We start from the raw sequence: 17,751 nt of genomic DNA, 5'->3' as shown, positions 1-17,751 counted from the left end.
GATTCAAGGTAGTCTTGAGGTGAATCTTCCACTCTGGGGGCACCTCTCTATATGCCCTGGCCTTGGGCAGGAGATGTGAACAAGATGTGCACTTGCTGGAGGCTCCTTCCTACTGTACATCTGTGTGGTGGGGCCCGCAAGGCCAGGCTAGGAGTGTCACCTGCTTCAGAAGGTAAGTGTGGTGCAGGAGAGAGGATGGCCTTGGAATCAGAGGGAACTGACTACCTTGCACACAAGTTGAACCACTGATTAGATGTAAAATGAAGATAATTCCTAACTTAACAGGATTTGTGAAATGACGGGTACATCATAGACTCCAACGAGAGGCTAGCTATGATTATAAAGTTACTGCAGGTGGAAGCAGTGTAGTTCTTTAAGTGGAATGGATTTCTGGGGCTTCACTGATTTTTCAAGGTTATTGCAAGTCTATTTGAAAATAATGATGGCAGAAGTAAATTACATACAAGTATTTCAGGTTACTGCTTATTAAGAGGAAGCTGCATTAGTAGTAACCTTTAAACTCAGCTGAATAGTGACTTAGTGTGGAGGACACTTCCCAGTGCAGGTGCAAAGTATCTCAAGCCAGTGCTGGGCGAGGTGACTGCCTGGCTTCTGGAGCCGAATTTCAGTGGAAGAAACAATATTTCCAATTTCTGATTTTCTTTCTTTGTATAGATTATTAATGAGACTTAATTACTTGCTTATTATTTTGATTTCACAGGGTGAGAGGGAGAGAAAGAGAGGAGGGGAAAGAGACAAAAAGAGAGCGACCCCCACACTGTGGGAATATTCCCTCTGCTAGTTCACGGCCCAGACGGCTGAGTGGCCAGAGCTGGGCTTGGCTGAAGTTAGGGGCCAGGAACTTCATCAGCTGGGTCTCCCACATTGACTCAGGTGTCCAAGCACTTGGGTTATCCTCCACTGAGTTTTCTCATTTCTTGATGTTGAACATGAACAAACTTGCAATGTCTTAAGATTAGCTCTTATGTTTAGTAGTCCAGTTAGAATTAAACTTGATACTTATATATACATATGTACACATGTTAATTTTACATACACAGTATCTACACAAATATTTCACAGAAAATGTGTGTAATAAAACACATATGAACTGAAGCTTTTATGTAATTTCACCTCCCATCAAGTTTTTATAGTCTGCTCACATATGACTTAATCTATATGCAAGCATATGTGCGTACACGTACACACACACACACACACACTCACACACACAGGCATAAGGGGTGGAAGCTTAATGTGTAGCAATGCCAGGTCAAGAAACAGGACCTACTGACCTCCTGAAACTGTCTTCTACCAGCACAGAGGGAAGATTTTATCTTTTCCCAGTTCTGTAATAGTGATGGCTTATTAATGGTTTGAAGTTGGTCATCACGTGGTTACTTTCATGAGGCAAATTCGCAAGCACTACACATTGCGGTGCTTTTCGGGGGGGAGAGCCAATTTCCTAACCCACCGTCATTCCTACCTGTTGCTGGCCAATGGTCCACTCCACAAGAACAGTAGCACTCCTGATTTCTAACACATTAGAGTAATTTTGCCAGATTTGAAGCTTTATGTAAATGGAATAATATCATGGTGTGAAAAATTTTAATGTATGACTTCTTTTACTCAGCATTATGTCCATGTTCCACATTTTATGTGTAGAATATAGTTCATTCAGGTGGCCATTTGTGCCAGCATGCCCGTGTGTGGTGAACTCCTGGGAGTCTGGGGGTGCCAGCTTGCAGCTGACCTCCAGAATTGTGGATGAACAAATTCTTTTTGTTTAAGCTGCTTCGCTTGCTCTAATTTGCTATGGCAGTTCTAACAAACTAATTCACCCCATTCAATTAAAGCAAACCTCTCTCTGTTTCAATACTGACTTCAATATGTATGCTTAGATATGATAATGATCTTTCTTTTAAATAGCGTATTAGATAACTGTATTGTGGATAATTAAAATAAGATTTGTTTACATATTTTGCTTCAATTTTTCCATCTATCTCTCTTTCAGTTTTAAGCTGTCGCTAGTTTCACAATGGACTCTCTTGTTGCGGCAAACACCAAATTTTGCTTTGACATTTTTCAAGAGATCAGCCGAGATGATTGTCGCAAGAATATCTTTTTCTGTCCTCTGAGCCTCTCTGCTGCCCTTGGCATGGTCCGCCTGGGGGCTAGAGGCGACAGTGGCCGTCAGATTGATGAGGTGTGTATCCATGTGGGGTTCTGCACCCCGAGTTCATGTTCAGGGCGGATGCTCATCTCACTTGGGCGTGCTGAGGTGCTCACTGTACCCTGGGCTGGCCTGGAGCATGTGTGCCTGTGAGTCAGCTGTATTCTAAAATCTTGTTTTATTTTTCAATCCTCTCATTCTTCAAGGTCAATGGAACCTTTTTCTAAGCTGTCTGACAGCTGACAGCTTTTCTTCTTCATCTCCTCTTATTCTATATCTGCGTGTTTGTCATTCTTCCCCTCTGTAGCTGGTGATATCAATGTTATTAGCGATTTTCAAATATGTGCATGTGTTTTCCCTCATTCATTCCATTTGCTCAATAGAAATATTTTCTAACCCCAGGACTGTACGTGGTGGCTGCAGAAGGATTAGGTGTGAATTAGGGTGCTCACCCTGAGTATGGAGGAGTAGATTAAGGCAGAATGTATTTGTGATGATTCTGCTTATTCAGCTCTTTAAAGTGTTTTTATTTTTCTATTCCATTAGCAAAGGTTAGCTGCGGAGTACAGTGTCTATCTTCCAGTCCTGGCTTTGGATGTTCCTTCTTCAGGCACTGGGGTCACCTGCTCACAGCAGGATGCTGTGCAGTGCAGCACGCACCGCTTGCCTCCTGCCTGCAAACTCTGGCCGGTTCACCTGCTGTGCCTTGTTGGATTTAATACTCTAGGCCAGTGATGCCCAATCCAAACACAAATGTTACTAAGTCATTGCTAATAGTCACATTAAAAATAAAAAAAAACAGGTAAGATTAGTTTTTAAATTAAATTTTATTTTAAAATGCATTTAAAACATCATAGCAACATTCAGTCAATACAAAATTTTAGTGAGGTGCTTTAACAATCTCTGTTTTTTTATAATATTATCTTCCATATTTGCAAATACTTAATATTTACAGTCAATGCTAACTGGTCATTTTTAAAAGGCTCTGGCCTAGGTGCAGCTTTTAGAGCCCTTTGCTGTGCTGTTCGCTTGGCTCTTCATCTCTGCGTGTAGCAATGTGGTACTGCATGCAGTCAGTTCCCATCCCTTCCCCTCACAATCCAAGAACAGGAGCCCCCCTTTGCTTTAAACTACTGTTGGTGTTTTGTTTGTCTATGTAATCACTCACTGTCACACTGCAATGTTTCTGCATCTATTTGATGTCATACTGTTCATTTTGTCTCAAAGACTCTGTCAATGTCACGCAGGTGCTACACTTCAATGAAATTTCCCAGGAAGAGGACAAAGAGCCCATTCCCTGTAGGAAAAGCAGAGAAAGAGTGCCGGCTGACAGTGCCTCAGAAGGGCAGAAGGGAGTGACAGGAGCGGTGAGTCTGCATTTGAGCGCTGCCCTAACTCCAGCTCCTCTGACGGAGAAATCGCTCCTTCTGGCTGAGATGTGTTTGGCTGTTGTTGCTTCTCCAGAAACATTATTAGGTCCTGGCTGCCAACATCAGCTGTGTCCTCAGAGGCTCTGCCATTCCCTTTTGGTTGTGTTTCTTATAGAACTTGGACTGTGAGTGAAGTTTCTAATAAGTAGGATGTAATATCCTCTACTCATGATAAAAAAAATTGGATTCTAGTCTCCATTACTCACCTGCTTCTATAGGTCGTGGGTTGCCAGGATAGAGCACGGTTGAAGGTTAAGGGCAGTGAGCACAAAGTGTCAGCAGGGAAGTTCTTGCTTTCTTCTTCCCCGTTTGTGGATATTCTGCTTTGCGCTGAAACCTGTACGGACGTGCCAGATTTTTGTTGGCTGTTTCATGCCAGAAGGAGGAACAGAGATTTTCTCCTGATTATTCCTACTGCAGAAAGAGGGGTGGAGAGAAGAGTGTTCTTCTTCATGCTTAAAATCACATTTTGTGTGTTCTTTTTTTAGACTGAGTCATCCAAAGAAGAGAATGAACTGCTGAGCTGCTACTTTGGGAAACTTCTCTCCAGATTAGACAGAATCAAACCTGATTACACCATAAGTATAGCCAACAGGCTTTACGGAGAGCAGGAATTCCCAATCAGTCGGGTGAGTTGTGCATAGCAGATGGTTATAGCTATTGTGTAGCATGCTACTTAAAGACAAATGAGTGGCTAGAGTACTCACCTGCTGCTTGTACACAGATCTTTCTGAAAGGATGTGTACTGTGGACTGGTGGTTTTTCAGGACGTACATATTTTTCTTTTTTAGTTAAAATTTATTAGCTTTATTTATTTATGTAGTGAATAAAAATAATGTATTACACAATTAGAAGCACATTCACATACTCCACATTTAGAAGCATAGTGACACTTGTAACTCTATCCCCTTCTGTTTATCTCCATTTTCTATCTAATGTTTTTTCTCTTTTTTTATTAAATTTATTCACTAATTACATTATGTTGTTTTTTTTTAAATTATTTATTATTTAACTTCAGTAGTTACATTGTATTATGTGACACAGTTACATAGATACTTGGGTTCTCCCACTCCTCCCCAAACCCTCCCACCATGGTGGATTCCTCCACCTTGTTGCATAACCACAGCTCAAGTTCAGTTGAGATTTCCCCATTGCAAGCGTATACCAAACATAGAGTCCAGCATCTTATTGTCCCGTCAAGTTCAACGGCTTCTTAGGTATACCCTCTCTGGTCTGATGACAGAGCCAGCAGAGTATCATCCCAGTCAATTGAAAGCTCCAACATACCATCAGCAAAAATTTACATCATTATGGAATTAATTGACATAGTAATGAGTAACCAATATGTTAAAAGTAAATGCGGGTTCCCAGCCACCTTCTGTGACCACCTCACCTATACTTCAATTTTAGTTTATACACAACATATAACATTCAAAACATAACATGTTATACATAACATCGTATCATCTTAAATTAAGGCAAACATGTGGTATTTAACCTTTTGGGATTGGCTCATTTCCCTTAGCATTATGGTTTCCAGTTTGGCCCATTTGGCCACAAAGAACTGCATTTTGTTTTTTTTAATAGCTGAGTAGTATTCCATGGAGTAGATGAACCATAGCTTTCTTATCCAATCCTCTGTTGATGGGCATTTTGGTTGTTTCCATGTTTTTGCAATTACTGATTGTGCTGCTATGAACATAGGAGTGCATGTTGGTTTCTCATAGAACAAGTGTTCTGGATATATTCCTAGGAGTGCTATTGCTGGATCATACGGTATGTTGAATTTGAGTTGTTTGAATATTCTCCATACTGATTTCCATAGAGGCTGTACCAGCCTGCAGCCCCACCAGCAGTGGAGTAGGGTTCCCTTTTCCCCGCAACCTCGCCAACAAGTGTCGTTGGTGCTTTTATTCATGTGGGCCAGTCTTACTGGCGTTAGGTGGTACCTCATTGATGTTTTAATTTGGATTTCCCTTATTGCCAGGGAACTTGAGCATTTTTTCATATGTTTATTTGCCATTTGGGTTTGTTCCTTTGTGAAGTGTCTGCCCATTTCCCGTGCCCATTTCTTGAGTGGGTTGCTTGTTTTGACATTTTGGTTGTTTTGTAGCTCTTTGTATATTCTGGATATTAGCCCTCTATCACCTATGTCGTGTGCGAAGATCTTCTCCCATTCTGTGGGTTGCCTTTTTACTTTGTTGATTGTTTCTCTAGCTGTACAGAAGCTTCTTAGTTTGATGAGGTCCCAATTGTTTATTTTGGTCTTGATTTCTACTGCATCTGGAGTCTTTTTTAGGAAGTGAGGGCCTACCCCTAAGTGTTGCAGTGTGTTTCCAACATTTTCTTCCAAAAGTTTGAAGGTTTCTGGATGTAGGTTTAGATCTGTTATCCATTTAGATCTGATCTTAGTGTATGGTGAGAGATGTGGATCTATTTTTTTGTTTCTGCAGGCTATCAACCAGTTGTCCCAACAGCATTTATTGAACAGACCTTCCCATTTGCCTGGGTTGTCGTTTGTCTTTTTGTCAAAGATTATTTGGCTGTATCTGTGTGGGTTTCCTTCTGGTGTTTCTATTCTGCTCCATTGATCTTCCTCTCTATCTTTGTGCCAGTACCACGCTGTTTTGATAACCACTGCCCTATAGTATGTCCAGAGGTCCGGAACTGTGATTCCCCCTGCTAACTTCCTGTTCTTCAGGATAGTTCTAGCTATCCGTGGTTTTTTGTGCTTCCAGATGAACCTTTGGATCATTGTTTCCAGTTCCATGAAGAATGTTTTGGGCCAGGACGTACATCTTGCTGTCACAAACTTTTGTCCTTGTCTTCCAATTTTCAGTGTGAGCAGTTACATGATCCATTGTCTGGAACTGAGTGAGTAGAAAAGAGGTCATGTTAGCAATAGCTTTGAAGCACAAATGGATTGGTAATGGCATTAGCTCATGGCCAATCTTTTTCTGTCAAAATGAAGCATTTTCTAGCTCCTCTGTCTGTTGGCTTATTCAGAGCCCTCCTCTAAAAATATCTTCTGTGCCATATACAGGCCACCATGCCCCAGTGAAATTGTGTACACTTTGCTCTTCAAAAAGGTGCTGTAGTAGAAGTAGACCATGTTGGAAGCCCAAGAAGCAGGTCTGGTCACTGAGCCTAAACAGTTTTGTGTTTAGGGTGAGATATGTCTCAACTTGGGCTCTAGTTCTTCTTCTTCTTTTTAAACTTTTATTATTATTATTGTTATCATTTTATGATACATTTCTATAGGGAAGGGATTTTGCTCCTTTGCAGAGGAGTCTTCAGTAATATTAATTGTGCCTCTGTCTCTTCTTTTAGTCTTGGTCATTCTACTTTTAGTTATCAGATTCTTCTCCTTGGGACAGGTTTTTAAGCTCTGTCACCCACAGGTCTACAGTTTGATTTTACTTATTGCAGTTGGTACATGGTTCTTTGTTTACAGTCACTTGTGCCACTCCCTCCAGCAAGTTCCGGGTCTCTGTTCTAATGTTAGACTTCCACCATGGTCTCTGTAGCCTCAGCTCCTGGCTCACCACTCTCTACCTCCTGTGTTATCATGCTGAGGCTGCACTGTTGTCTGTACAAACTTTCTCCCACTTCTGGTTAGAGCCGGTCCCAGGTGTCATATATAACTAGGTTTTGGTGGTGCTTATCTTGCCTGAATCTGTTGGCTGTTAAATCTGAGGGCTACACAGACCTATTTTGCCCTGCACTATAACAAAGTCAATATTATTTTCCCTGTGAGACCAGTGCAATGCACTGAGCTCAGTGAGTTTGCTCCCAGCTCAGTGCATGCACAACTCACTGTTATCCCTGCAGTCTTAAAGTCATTCCACACTGTACAAAATGGCACCTGATGTGCTACTACTAGAGTTTTTGATCTGTTGGCTGTCAGGTCTGACAGCTACTCAGACCTATTTTGGGTGGAACCTGTAGGATGCCAAGTTGCTGCAGTTCACTGAGCCAGAAATGAATTCACTGCCAGCTCACTGCATGTGTAGTACTGCCACATAGCCTTAAACAAAATGACACCTGATTCTTGTAGCACTGCCTGCTTAAACAAAATGGCACCTGATTCAGGTACAGGGGCAGACTGGGCTGTGAAATCTACCCTGTTTCCACACCACCCATCTGGGACCTGTCACTCTATCTTTGCTCCTGGTCAAATCAAACAGACTAGCAGGATGGCAATTCTTTGTCTGGGTTCACTGCCTGAGCTCCCAGTGAACATCCCTTCTCACCTTGTTGCTGGTGGAGTTCCGGCTGCCACTGCAACACTACACCGTTGTGTCTGCTGCTTTCCTGTTTCTGTCAGTCTCTAGGTGTCCCTCTGCTGTCATTCTGTCCTCTCGTGTTTCTCAGAATGTGCCCTCTCTCCTTCACACTGGCTAATATTTTTCCATCTGTTTAAACCTGTCCTTACCCTATTCTGCCATCTTCATTCTCTTCTAGTTGTTATTTAGTCACCAGAAGTAGCCACCTGCTAAACCATAAACATGAAGAATGTGACCACTGGTACATATGGGACATATTTTGTGAGAACTGGAGGGAGACAACATTCTTCTAACTGAAATAGTTGTGTTCTGTTGCTAGAAAATACAACTTTAAATGTTAAGAAACTCCATACATAAAAATTGTTTTTTTTTAATTTGGAAGGCATATTTACAGAAAGAATTAAAGACACAGAAAGAAAGAAAGATTTTCTACCCATTGGCTCACTCTTCCATTGGCTTTTCTATCCATGGTCAAAGCTGAGCCAGTCTGAAGCCAGGAGCCTGGAGCTTCTGCATCTCCCATGTGCGTTCAGGGGTCCAGGGACTTGAGCCCTCTTCTGCTGCTCTCCCAAGGCATCAACAAGGAACTGCATCATAAGTGAAGCATATGGAGCAAAAACTAGTGCCCTTATGGAATGTTGGTGCTGCAGGTGGAGAATTGGCCTGGTATGCCACTGTGCTGGCTCCCAAATCCCACATTTTTTGAGATATAAAATCATGTATCAGACCATTCACCTATTAGAGGTGTATAAATCAATGACACTTACGTAATGCATTACTTATTTAATAATCCTGGTAGAACACATTGAACAAATGTATTGAATGTATTTGCCATTTGATCAATTTTAAACACATGATTTTATGACATTAATTACATTTAAAAAGGTTGTATAACATTCATCCTATTTATTTCTGAAACATTTTGTATATCATCTAGCTAGTAAGTCTATAAGCAGTAAGTGGGTTTTAGTTTGTAAACAGAAATGCTTTCAGTCAGTTCCTTGAGTTCCTTCATGTTTATCTTGTGATGTCTTCACAAATAGATTGTTCAAATGGAAGGGTGTCAGTGGGGAAAGGTACTTGTTCCTGGGACTGTAAACTGCTTTGTGAACAAATGTTCTGTGTCTTAATTACTCCTGCCGCAGTCGAAGCGTTGTTACTGCAGATTGAGACTGTGAATGAGTAGGATGGATCCACCTGCAGCACAGTGTTCAGTGTCCAGGCCTGTCTCATTAGACTTCTTGTGAATCTCTGCCTCCTGACTGTGGGCGTCACTATTTGCATTTATTGCACTCCTTTCCATTTATTCCAATTGAACAGGAATATGTAGAAGGTGTGATTCAATTTTATCACACAACAATTGAAAGTGTTGATTTTCGGAAAGACCCTGAGAATTCCAGACAACTGATTAACTTCTGGGTTGAATCTCAATGTCAAGGTAAGAAAGACCAAACCAACTGCTGCTGATTTTCATTTTGATCTTGGACAAAGTCAGATAGTTTGGACTCTATTATTGCTACTTATTATTACTCTTTACTGCATAACGTAGGGGGTTAAGTGCCTTCCAGTCAGCCACAATGTGAGCCAGATGTCAACCCTTTCCCATGATTTTGAAATGTAAAAAGCCAATATTACAAAGAGACTCCAGCTACTCAGAGGACCTGGATATAACACAATCATGTTCTCACCTGCATTTCACTAGATATAGAGGCATTTTCCAACAGAAAGCAGGTGTGGAGGTAGTGACAGAGCAACACTTGGAGTTCTACAGAAATGGAAAAGTGTTTGAATAAAATAAAAATTCCTCTTTTATCCTCTCCCAGCTCCCAGCAAAACAAAAGCAAAATGAAATAAACAAAACAAAAAAATCAAAAACAAAAATAAAAAGAGGTCTTTAAGTGGAAGAAAGTTCAGACTCCACATTTATTGGGCACCTAAGCTGGCCATTCCTTTCCAGTCACATTTAAATACAGTCTAGTGTCCTAACTGGTTTGTCATCAGACCCACCATCAAAGATACTTTTCTGGCTGCCATAGGTAGGAGTTGTCTGCCCTGACCCTCCAGGGCACTCATCCTCAGTGGTTACTCACCTTTTAACTGTTCTGCGTGGGGTTCAGACACATGACAATTCCAGTAAATCTGTAGTGACTTAGTAAGAATGTACCCAGCATAAAAGATTTTAGTATTGCTTTAGATAATAAACAAATGGAAGCCTGAGAAGTTTAAGAATGGGGAGTGACTTTAAAAGATGACAATACTCTGATTAGAAAACATCTATATTGTGATGAATGCTTGAAATAGAAAATTTATACTGTAAGTTATTTTCTCAAAGAGATGACAAAATACTCGGGTGGTTGGATCTATAATTAGAAAGATAAACCATGGCCTAAGCTGTCTGATGATAAATCCCAACCACAAGTTCTTTAGAGAACCACAGGAGATCCCATCAGTTACATACTCTGAACTGAATCTTCCCCCAGGTTGGGGTGAGAGAATTTTCCCTCCCATCACTACCTTCCCTCAACTTCACTTTGATGTTACACATGGCTCTGAATGGTGTAATTTACTTGAGTTAATTCTTTTTAAAAAGATTTAAAAATTTATTTGAAAAGTAGAATAACAAGGAAGGAGGGAGAAAGAGAGAGAGAGAGAGAGAGAGAGATTGATTCTGCATCCACTGTTTCACATCCCAAACAGAGATGCAAGAGCCAGTTCTGGCCAAGACTGAAGCCAGAAGACAGGGACTCCAGGCAAACCTTACATATGGGTGATAGGCCCTAGGTTCTTCAGCCATCATCTCCTTTCCCAAGGCATGTTAGCAGTATGCTGGATCACAAACGGAATAAGACCTGCAGCCATGGTGTAGTGTAGGCTTCTCCTGCAGTACTGCATCCAGTACAGGTGCTGATTTATGTCCTGGCTGCTCCAGTTCCAGTCCAGCTTACACACCTATGGCCCGGGAAAGCAGAGGAGGATGGCTTAGATCCTGCAGCCCCTGAACCCATGTGGAAAACCCAGAAGAAGCTCTTGGCTGCTGGCTTCAGATAGGCCCAGCTCCAGCCACAGTAGCCATTTGGAGAGTGAACCAGTGGATGGAACATCTCTCTCTGTCTCTGATTCTCCCTGTAACTGTCTTCCAAATGAAAATAAATGTTTAAAAAAGAAAGAAGCAAAGTAATTGGGACTCAACCATGCACAGTGCCACCCCGTGAGCTAGATCCTGATGTGACACTCTAACCTGGAGTGTAAACTTCATGAAAAGAATCTGTCTACAGGTATGCTATAATAATAATCCAAATTCTGAATATCCTTGGGGATCTTTTCTTTAGGTAAAATCAAGGAATTCTTCAGCAAGAACACCATCAATGATGCGACTGTGCTGGTCCTGGTGAATGCTGTTTACTTCAAAGCCAAATGGGATAGATGTTTTGACTATAAACACACGGTCGAAGCAGACTTTGTTCTAAATGAGGTACTTGATTTGATCTCAGGGTTTTCTAGATAGTCCACTTGTGATCTTCTTGGAGAACTATTTGCTATATGTCGACTCCAATCTAAAACTTAAATCTCTGAGATTCAGCTGAGAATATTTTGTTATTAATACAACTCAGTACCTGACTTTCATTGGTGCCTTTTTTGGGGGACTGGGGGCTTCTGCTGCTTAGGATACACGTAGTTGCCTGTAAAGAAGGTGGTCTTGAAGTTAAAGAAGTGAGAAAACTATGGGAAGACACTGGCAAGAGATGGGCTGAGTGGTGATGGGGAGGCCTCTCTGTGGGGATCATGGCTCAAGAGATCCGTCTCACCTGAAACAGCCACTCTCCTCGTGGGGTGGGGACTCTGGAGTCTGGGGACCACCTGTGACGTCCTGTCTTGCCTCCTGTAGAAGGAGAAGAAGAGTGTGAAGATGATGAAGCAGAAGGGTGTGTTTAAACTGGGCTTTGTGGAAGAGCTGAAAATGCAGATTCTGGAGATAAAGTACACCAAGGGGGAGCTCAGCATGTTTGTGCTGCTGCCTTCTTCTTCTGAAGACAACCTGCAGAGCCTGTGCGAGGTAAATCCCCGTGGTCATGACGGCAGGAGGGCTGTGGGACGCACCTCGTGGTCATGACTCTGCAGAGCTGTGGAGCGATCCACTACCCACCCCCATGGTCATGACTGCATTAGAACTCTGGAACATACCACTCCCATGGTTATGACTCTACAGTAGAGCTGTGAAGTACACTGCATGGTCATGACTCTGCAGGAGGGCTGTGGAGTGCCTCCATCACCCCCCTCCCCCATGGTCATGACTCTGCAGCAAAGCTGTGGAGTGTGCCCCCCAACCCCATGGTCATAACTCCGCAGAATAGCTGTGGACCACACAGCCACTGCTGGAGGGAGGACACCTGGGCTACCAGAGACTGAAGACTATCTAAAGGTCTAGATTCTGTGAGCTATTTATTCCGTGTTCATTTTGCCATAAAGTAAAATAGCTAAAAACGTTGTAATAGGACTCTACAATGCCATAGCTGCCTGGGACATTTATGAACCAAGGAAACTGGAGGCTGAGAAATTTGAGAACCACCACAAATGGCAGAGTTTTCCCTTTTTGTGCCTATCCTGCCTGCTAGGGGATCCTTGCTGTAGTTCAGTGACAGGCCCATTAGCTGAATCCTGTTTTGGGATGCATGGCCCTGACAGAAATACAGATACTGGTACTGGGATACATGGCTTGTGAGGAAGAACTAAATGAAGACAGGAGAAACACAGCTACATGGTGCCATGTGGTTAAAGGGAGAGATGGGAGAAGAGAAAATGTGGGGAGAAACACCACCAGAGCCATTAGAATATCAGTTAAAGTCATTATTCAAGTTTATGTTCCTACATTGCATTTAGCGCATTACCTACATTATGTGTTCTTGTCCTTGCAAGACGTAATTATGTTATCTCTGTTTAATAGAAGTTCACCTCCAGAATGTGTGAGATTCCCTAAGCTTAAAGAAGTAATCAGCTGAGCTTGATTTGGCTTTGGACACTGGTCTGTCGAATACCAAACACAGCTAAACTATCCTGTAATTTATGAAGAGATTTTCTTGGAAGGGCCTAACATGGCAGTAGACTATTTTGAGATTTAGATTGAAAGGTTGACGCTCTGATTCTTGAAATGGCTGTAGGCTCTTGGAAGTAACGGGGGCATTCTTTGCAGACTGGACATCTAACCCTAAGTGTTACTTTTCTTCCTTTTATAGCTTGAAAGAAATATCACCTACGAAAAAGTAGCAGCTTGGTGCAACTCAAAAAATATGTCAGAAGAGAAGGTGGCTGTCTCCTTTCCCCAGTTCACCCTGGAAGATACTTATGATCTCAATTCCTTTCTCCAAGACCTGGGCATTACGGATATCTTTGATGAAAGAAAGGCTGATCTAACCAGAATCTCTTCAAGCCCCAATCTGTATTTGTCCAAGGTTGTCCACAAAGCCTTTGTGGAGGTGGATGAGGCTGGCACAGAGGCAGCTGCAGGCAGTGGTGCTGTGGGCGTGGAGATGTCAGTGCCATCCTGGGCGGAGTTTAACGCTAATCACCCTTTCCTCTTTTTAATCAGGCACAACAAAACCCAGAGCATTCTCTTCTATGGTAGGGTCTGCTCTCCTTGAAAGGGATGTGCCCTCTCTACTTCGGAGGAAAGTGGGCACTGTGCTCTTATCACTCAGGCACGTGCATTTTGCCTTGTCATTTGCTTTGACTCTGAAGCTGACCTCCTTCCTCTAGTTGTCAACCGGGTGCTAGTCCCGCTCTCTCACAACCGAGAGCTACTTTTCATCCGAATCTCATAGTACTGAGGACCTTTGTTCCCTTCCTATATTCCCACCACTCTAAACTTTCAAATACATAAATTTACTCTCCTGAGACTGCAAGGTCAACATAATTCACATTGGTCTTGATTTTGTTCAACTACCTTCTTAGGCAGGAATCCTGAGTGCAAGCATCAGTAGATCACTTCTTAGAGATGGCAAACTCATAGATGATCAGGATGTTTGGCTGAAATGAGTTTTGGACACTCAACTGTCTCCTGGGGGGCAGTTGTAATCATGGTGATCACTGGGCAAGATGCCCTGCTTCTGCCTCCTGTACCTTCTGCTGTCTTGTGAGGTCTTCTCCCCTGTCTGGAGGTAGGGCTCAGGGTGTACATTTGGTGGTACTTCAGAATTCTTCCACCCCCATTTGTTTTTAACAGAGCAGGATACAATATTTGTCTTGTAAATTTGTCATGAACTCCAGAATGTGTCAAGCTGATCTCAGACAGATTGGGACTACTTTTCTATTTTGAGTTCTCTGGGGCATCTTGAAGCGCTCCCCCACCTCCCCTCCACCCTCTTCTGGATAATTCCCCTCAGTAGCTGCTCCTAAGTAGCTGACAAGATGAGAGCAGGGTTTGCCAATAACCTCTTTCTGTGCTCTGGCCACATGAACCTGCTTCTCTTCTTGAGGCCACAAGGCCTGGCCCTGTGGACCTGGGCACATGCACCTGGAAACTCTTCAGGGGCTGGCAGCTTCCTGCGCAGCTCAACTTCATTCCCGCATTCAGATACTCAGACCCAGCCTCTTTGCTCTTAGGAAGGCAGTCTGTGTTTATGCCTGTGCCTTGGCTAGACACCTTGGAATGACCACTGAGACATTTAACTCAGGGAACTTGGCAGTCTCACTTGCAGCAGGGTCACTTCCTTGTCCTTGGTTGTGCCCCAGTGTTCCTGCCCTAACTTGTGCTTGGCTTCCTCCCATCTGCCCCTGCCTTGCTCTGGAGAGGAGGGGGCAGCTTTTCAGGGGAGGGTTGCTTAACCTCATCTTTCCTGGGACTGGCCCCCTCCCTCAGCTTCTCTTTTTGCTCAGTAGGGGACACATTCTCTTCCTTCATCCAGGCTTCTTAGTAGTCAAAACTCACAATACCCAGCAGTTCATATTTGATAATAAGAGGCCAGTTGAGGCAATCCTTTCTCTAGAATGCACGTTGTATGGGTCAGGTAGTCAAAAGTTTAATCTGTCCATGACTCCTTTAGAAGTTAATGTTTTTAATGCAATGTAATCAATAAAAATAATATAACAAAAAATAAGTTAATGTTTTGAGATTCTATTCCATGTGTGACCTAATGTCATGGTCAGACACTGAACTAGTGAGAGGAGGCCTACAAGACATTGAGATTTGTACATAGGCCTGGCATTGTCTGGTGTTTCTCATTTTCTAATTCTTTTACTTGGTAGTCATGCTTTCCTCATTTACTTTGAGAGGTCTTAGAATTTGAAGAATGTGGGGGAAACATCTATTTACAACAATGGGAAAAAATAAGATTCTTAGATATTTCTGGTTAAGCCTGTAAATTTGGGCCCAGCGCGATAGCATAGTAGTTAAAGTCCTTGCCTTGAACACACCGGGATCCCATATGGGCGCTGGTTCTAATCCCAGTGGCCCCATTTCCCATCCAGCTCACTGCTTGTGGCCTGGGAAAGCAGTCGAGGACGGCCCAAAGCCTTGGGACTCTGCACCTACGTGGGAGACCTGGAAGAGCTCCTGGCTCCTGTCTTCAGATTGGCTCCTGTCTTCAGTTCCAGCTGTTGTGGCCCCTTGGGGAGTGAACCATTGGAAGGAAGATCTTCCTGTCTGTCTCTCCTCCTCTCTGTATATCCGCCTTTCCAATAAAAATAAATAAAATCTTAAAAAAATCTGTAAATTTATTCTTTACTCTCCTTTAATTAAAGTGGTTTTCCTTAGTTAATAAATTTCTTCTGTTGTTAAATACATATATTATGTCATTGAATGATTTTTTGTGAAAAAATTTGCTTTAATATTTTATCCAAAAACATCAAAATACATAGATCTGTAAAACTAACAGTATATGTTTGCTGTGTAGGAAAACGCATATTTTGCCCCAACAGTAATTTCTTTAATTTTTCCGTCATAAGTACAAAGGAAGGGTTATCAAAAAACAAACTCACATCAATGCTACACACAACTGATTGCTCGAATATGCAAGAAATTTCTATTGACAACATTGACGGGGCCCAGTTAGCAAGGAAGAATCAGGGAGTCACCTGTACCAGCCTTGAGTTTCCCATCTATCTTGTTGCTTTCTACTGTCTCCCAGTGGGCTTAGAATCACGAGATTTCTGCCAACCCAGATCCTCTGGAATCCATTTCCGCACCTTGTACTCACTGCTGTCTCCTACCCTCTCTCACTTATCCATTTGGTTTTATTTTTACAGCTATTTACATACTGAATGAAATTACCTGAAGGTGACTTAAGGGATGTGAGAACATGTATTAACTCTTATAGTTTAATCAAGTAAAATATTTTTTTGGTGGGAACAATAGTATAAAGAGCCCTGTAACAGTGTTCTTGATTTTTGCATTTCTTTTTAAAAAAAGATTGATTCTTGGACACTCTTTTGCACCAACCTAGCATCACGTTGATACCCGTGCTATGAATTTGGCAATGCCATGGAGATGAAGACTTACCATGTTATTTTATTTAAATTTTTTCTTTTTTCCTTCTCAACACATGGTGGACTGTACCTAAGGGAGGTGTAATGGAAGTGCAGCAGAAATAAATATGTCAAAAAGAAGAGATTGATTTTAAAGGCAGAGTAGAAGAGGGAGAGAAACAAAAGGGGGCGGGGAGGAGAGAGAGAGAGAGGTATTCCTAGGTGCATTTGCAGGCAGCAGGGTTGGAAGCAGAGCAGTGGTCCTTGAATTGGTGTTCATATTGAATGTTGGTGTTGCAGACAGTGGCTTAACCCACTCTCCCAGGTTTTAGTATTCCATCTACTCTATCTAAAGAACCACAGAGCCAGGCTGTCCAAGGAGAAGATTCTACTTTGGCTCACCATAATTACCCTAGGTGGAAGCTTATTAGACACTGAAAATTATACTCAAAATAAAGAATTCTTGAATTTTCATTTTTCTTATACCAGCAAAACTGATCCTCCAGTACAGAAATCAGAGGCAGAAAGAGCTTTGAGGATTTTTGGAAAAATGAAATTAAAAAATAAGCTAATTTCAGTGCAAACATTTTTGAAAACTATGAAGTGTTTTTCCTAATGCACACTTTCCACCACACTTTTTGAAGACATTTTGTGTAATAAAAACTTCCAGAAGAGGAAGTCTGTTTATCAGTTCAAAGTTGCTTTTATCTAGCAGTGTTGACATGCAGAGCAAATGAGGCAATGTCAGTTTAAAGACAATAGATCCACTGGGAATGGTGTGTTGGGGACAGCACCATTCCATTTTGGAGTGTCCAGGATTGAGAATCCTCTCACTTCTGGTCCAGATTCTGGGTACTCAGACCCTTGGAGGTAGCAGGTTCAGGTGTGTGGCCTTAGGAAGTTCCAGGCTTGTGACTTTGACCTGGCCCAAACCTGGGTATTGTGGACATTTGGGGATTGAACCAGTGATGGAAGCATGTGCGCTCTTTCTTTTCCTCTTTCTCTCCCCATGATTTTCTAATAACTAATGACACAGTTCCCAGAGAAGCATGGTAACACATTGCCCACCAGGTTTTCCCTTACTCTCTAGTTCACAGATTCTGAGTGTTCTGTTTTATTTAAACTGAAGTGTTCTTTGCAACTTTGTCTGTTGTCTAATGGGTATTTGCCTCTTAAACTCCTCCCAAGTTTTCTCCTGTACTAGGGCAAGTCACACAGTATGTTGCTTCATCCATAATGGCTATTTATCACTTTTTATCCCATGCATGGGCAGTATTTTAACCTATTGAAATATCATTGACTTGAGGCAGGTGCAATTGGGGTACAGAGTGAGGAGTCAACCCCTCCTTCTGGTGGATCTCTGCTCCCCAGATGAGTGCCAATCCCATGGGAGGTCTCCACCCGC

The 17,751-nt window shown here is 42.3% G+C and overlaps 1 protein-coding gene across 1 annotated transcript; it reads left to right on the top strand.

Annotated features, from left to right (window-relative positions):
• The first annotated feature begins 2,038 nt into the window (after nucleotides 1-2,038).
• SERPINB12 (serpin family B member 12) lies at nucleotides 2,039-14,324 on the top strand. Its single transcript, XM_058676764.1, has 8 exons — nucleotides 2,039-2,206; nucleotides 2,720-2,900; nucleotides 3,401-3,540; nucleotides 4,092-4,232; nucleotides 9,210-9,327; nucleotides 11,219-11,361; nucleotides 11,776-11,943; nucleotides 13,121-14,324. The coding sequence occupies exons 1-8, from the start codon at nucleotides 2,039-2,041 to the stop codon at nucleotides 13,523-13,525; spliced, it is 1,464 nt and encodes a 487-aa protein (XP_058532747.1). The 3' UTR covers nucleotides 13,526-14,324.
• Nucleotides 14,325-17,751: the final 3,427 nt, after the last annotated feature.

This window comes from Ochotona princeps, chromosome 18, assembly GCF_030435755.1.
Source record: "Ochotona princeps isolate mOchPri1 chromosome 18, mOchPri1.hap1, whole genome shotgun sequence".
Taxonomy (NCBI): domain Eukaryota; kingdom Metazoa; phylum Chordata; class Mammalia; order Lagomorpha; family Ochotonidae; genus Ochotona; species Ochotona princeps.
This window is presented reverse-complemented; position numbering and strand designations above follow the sequence as displayed.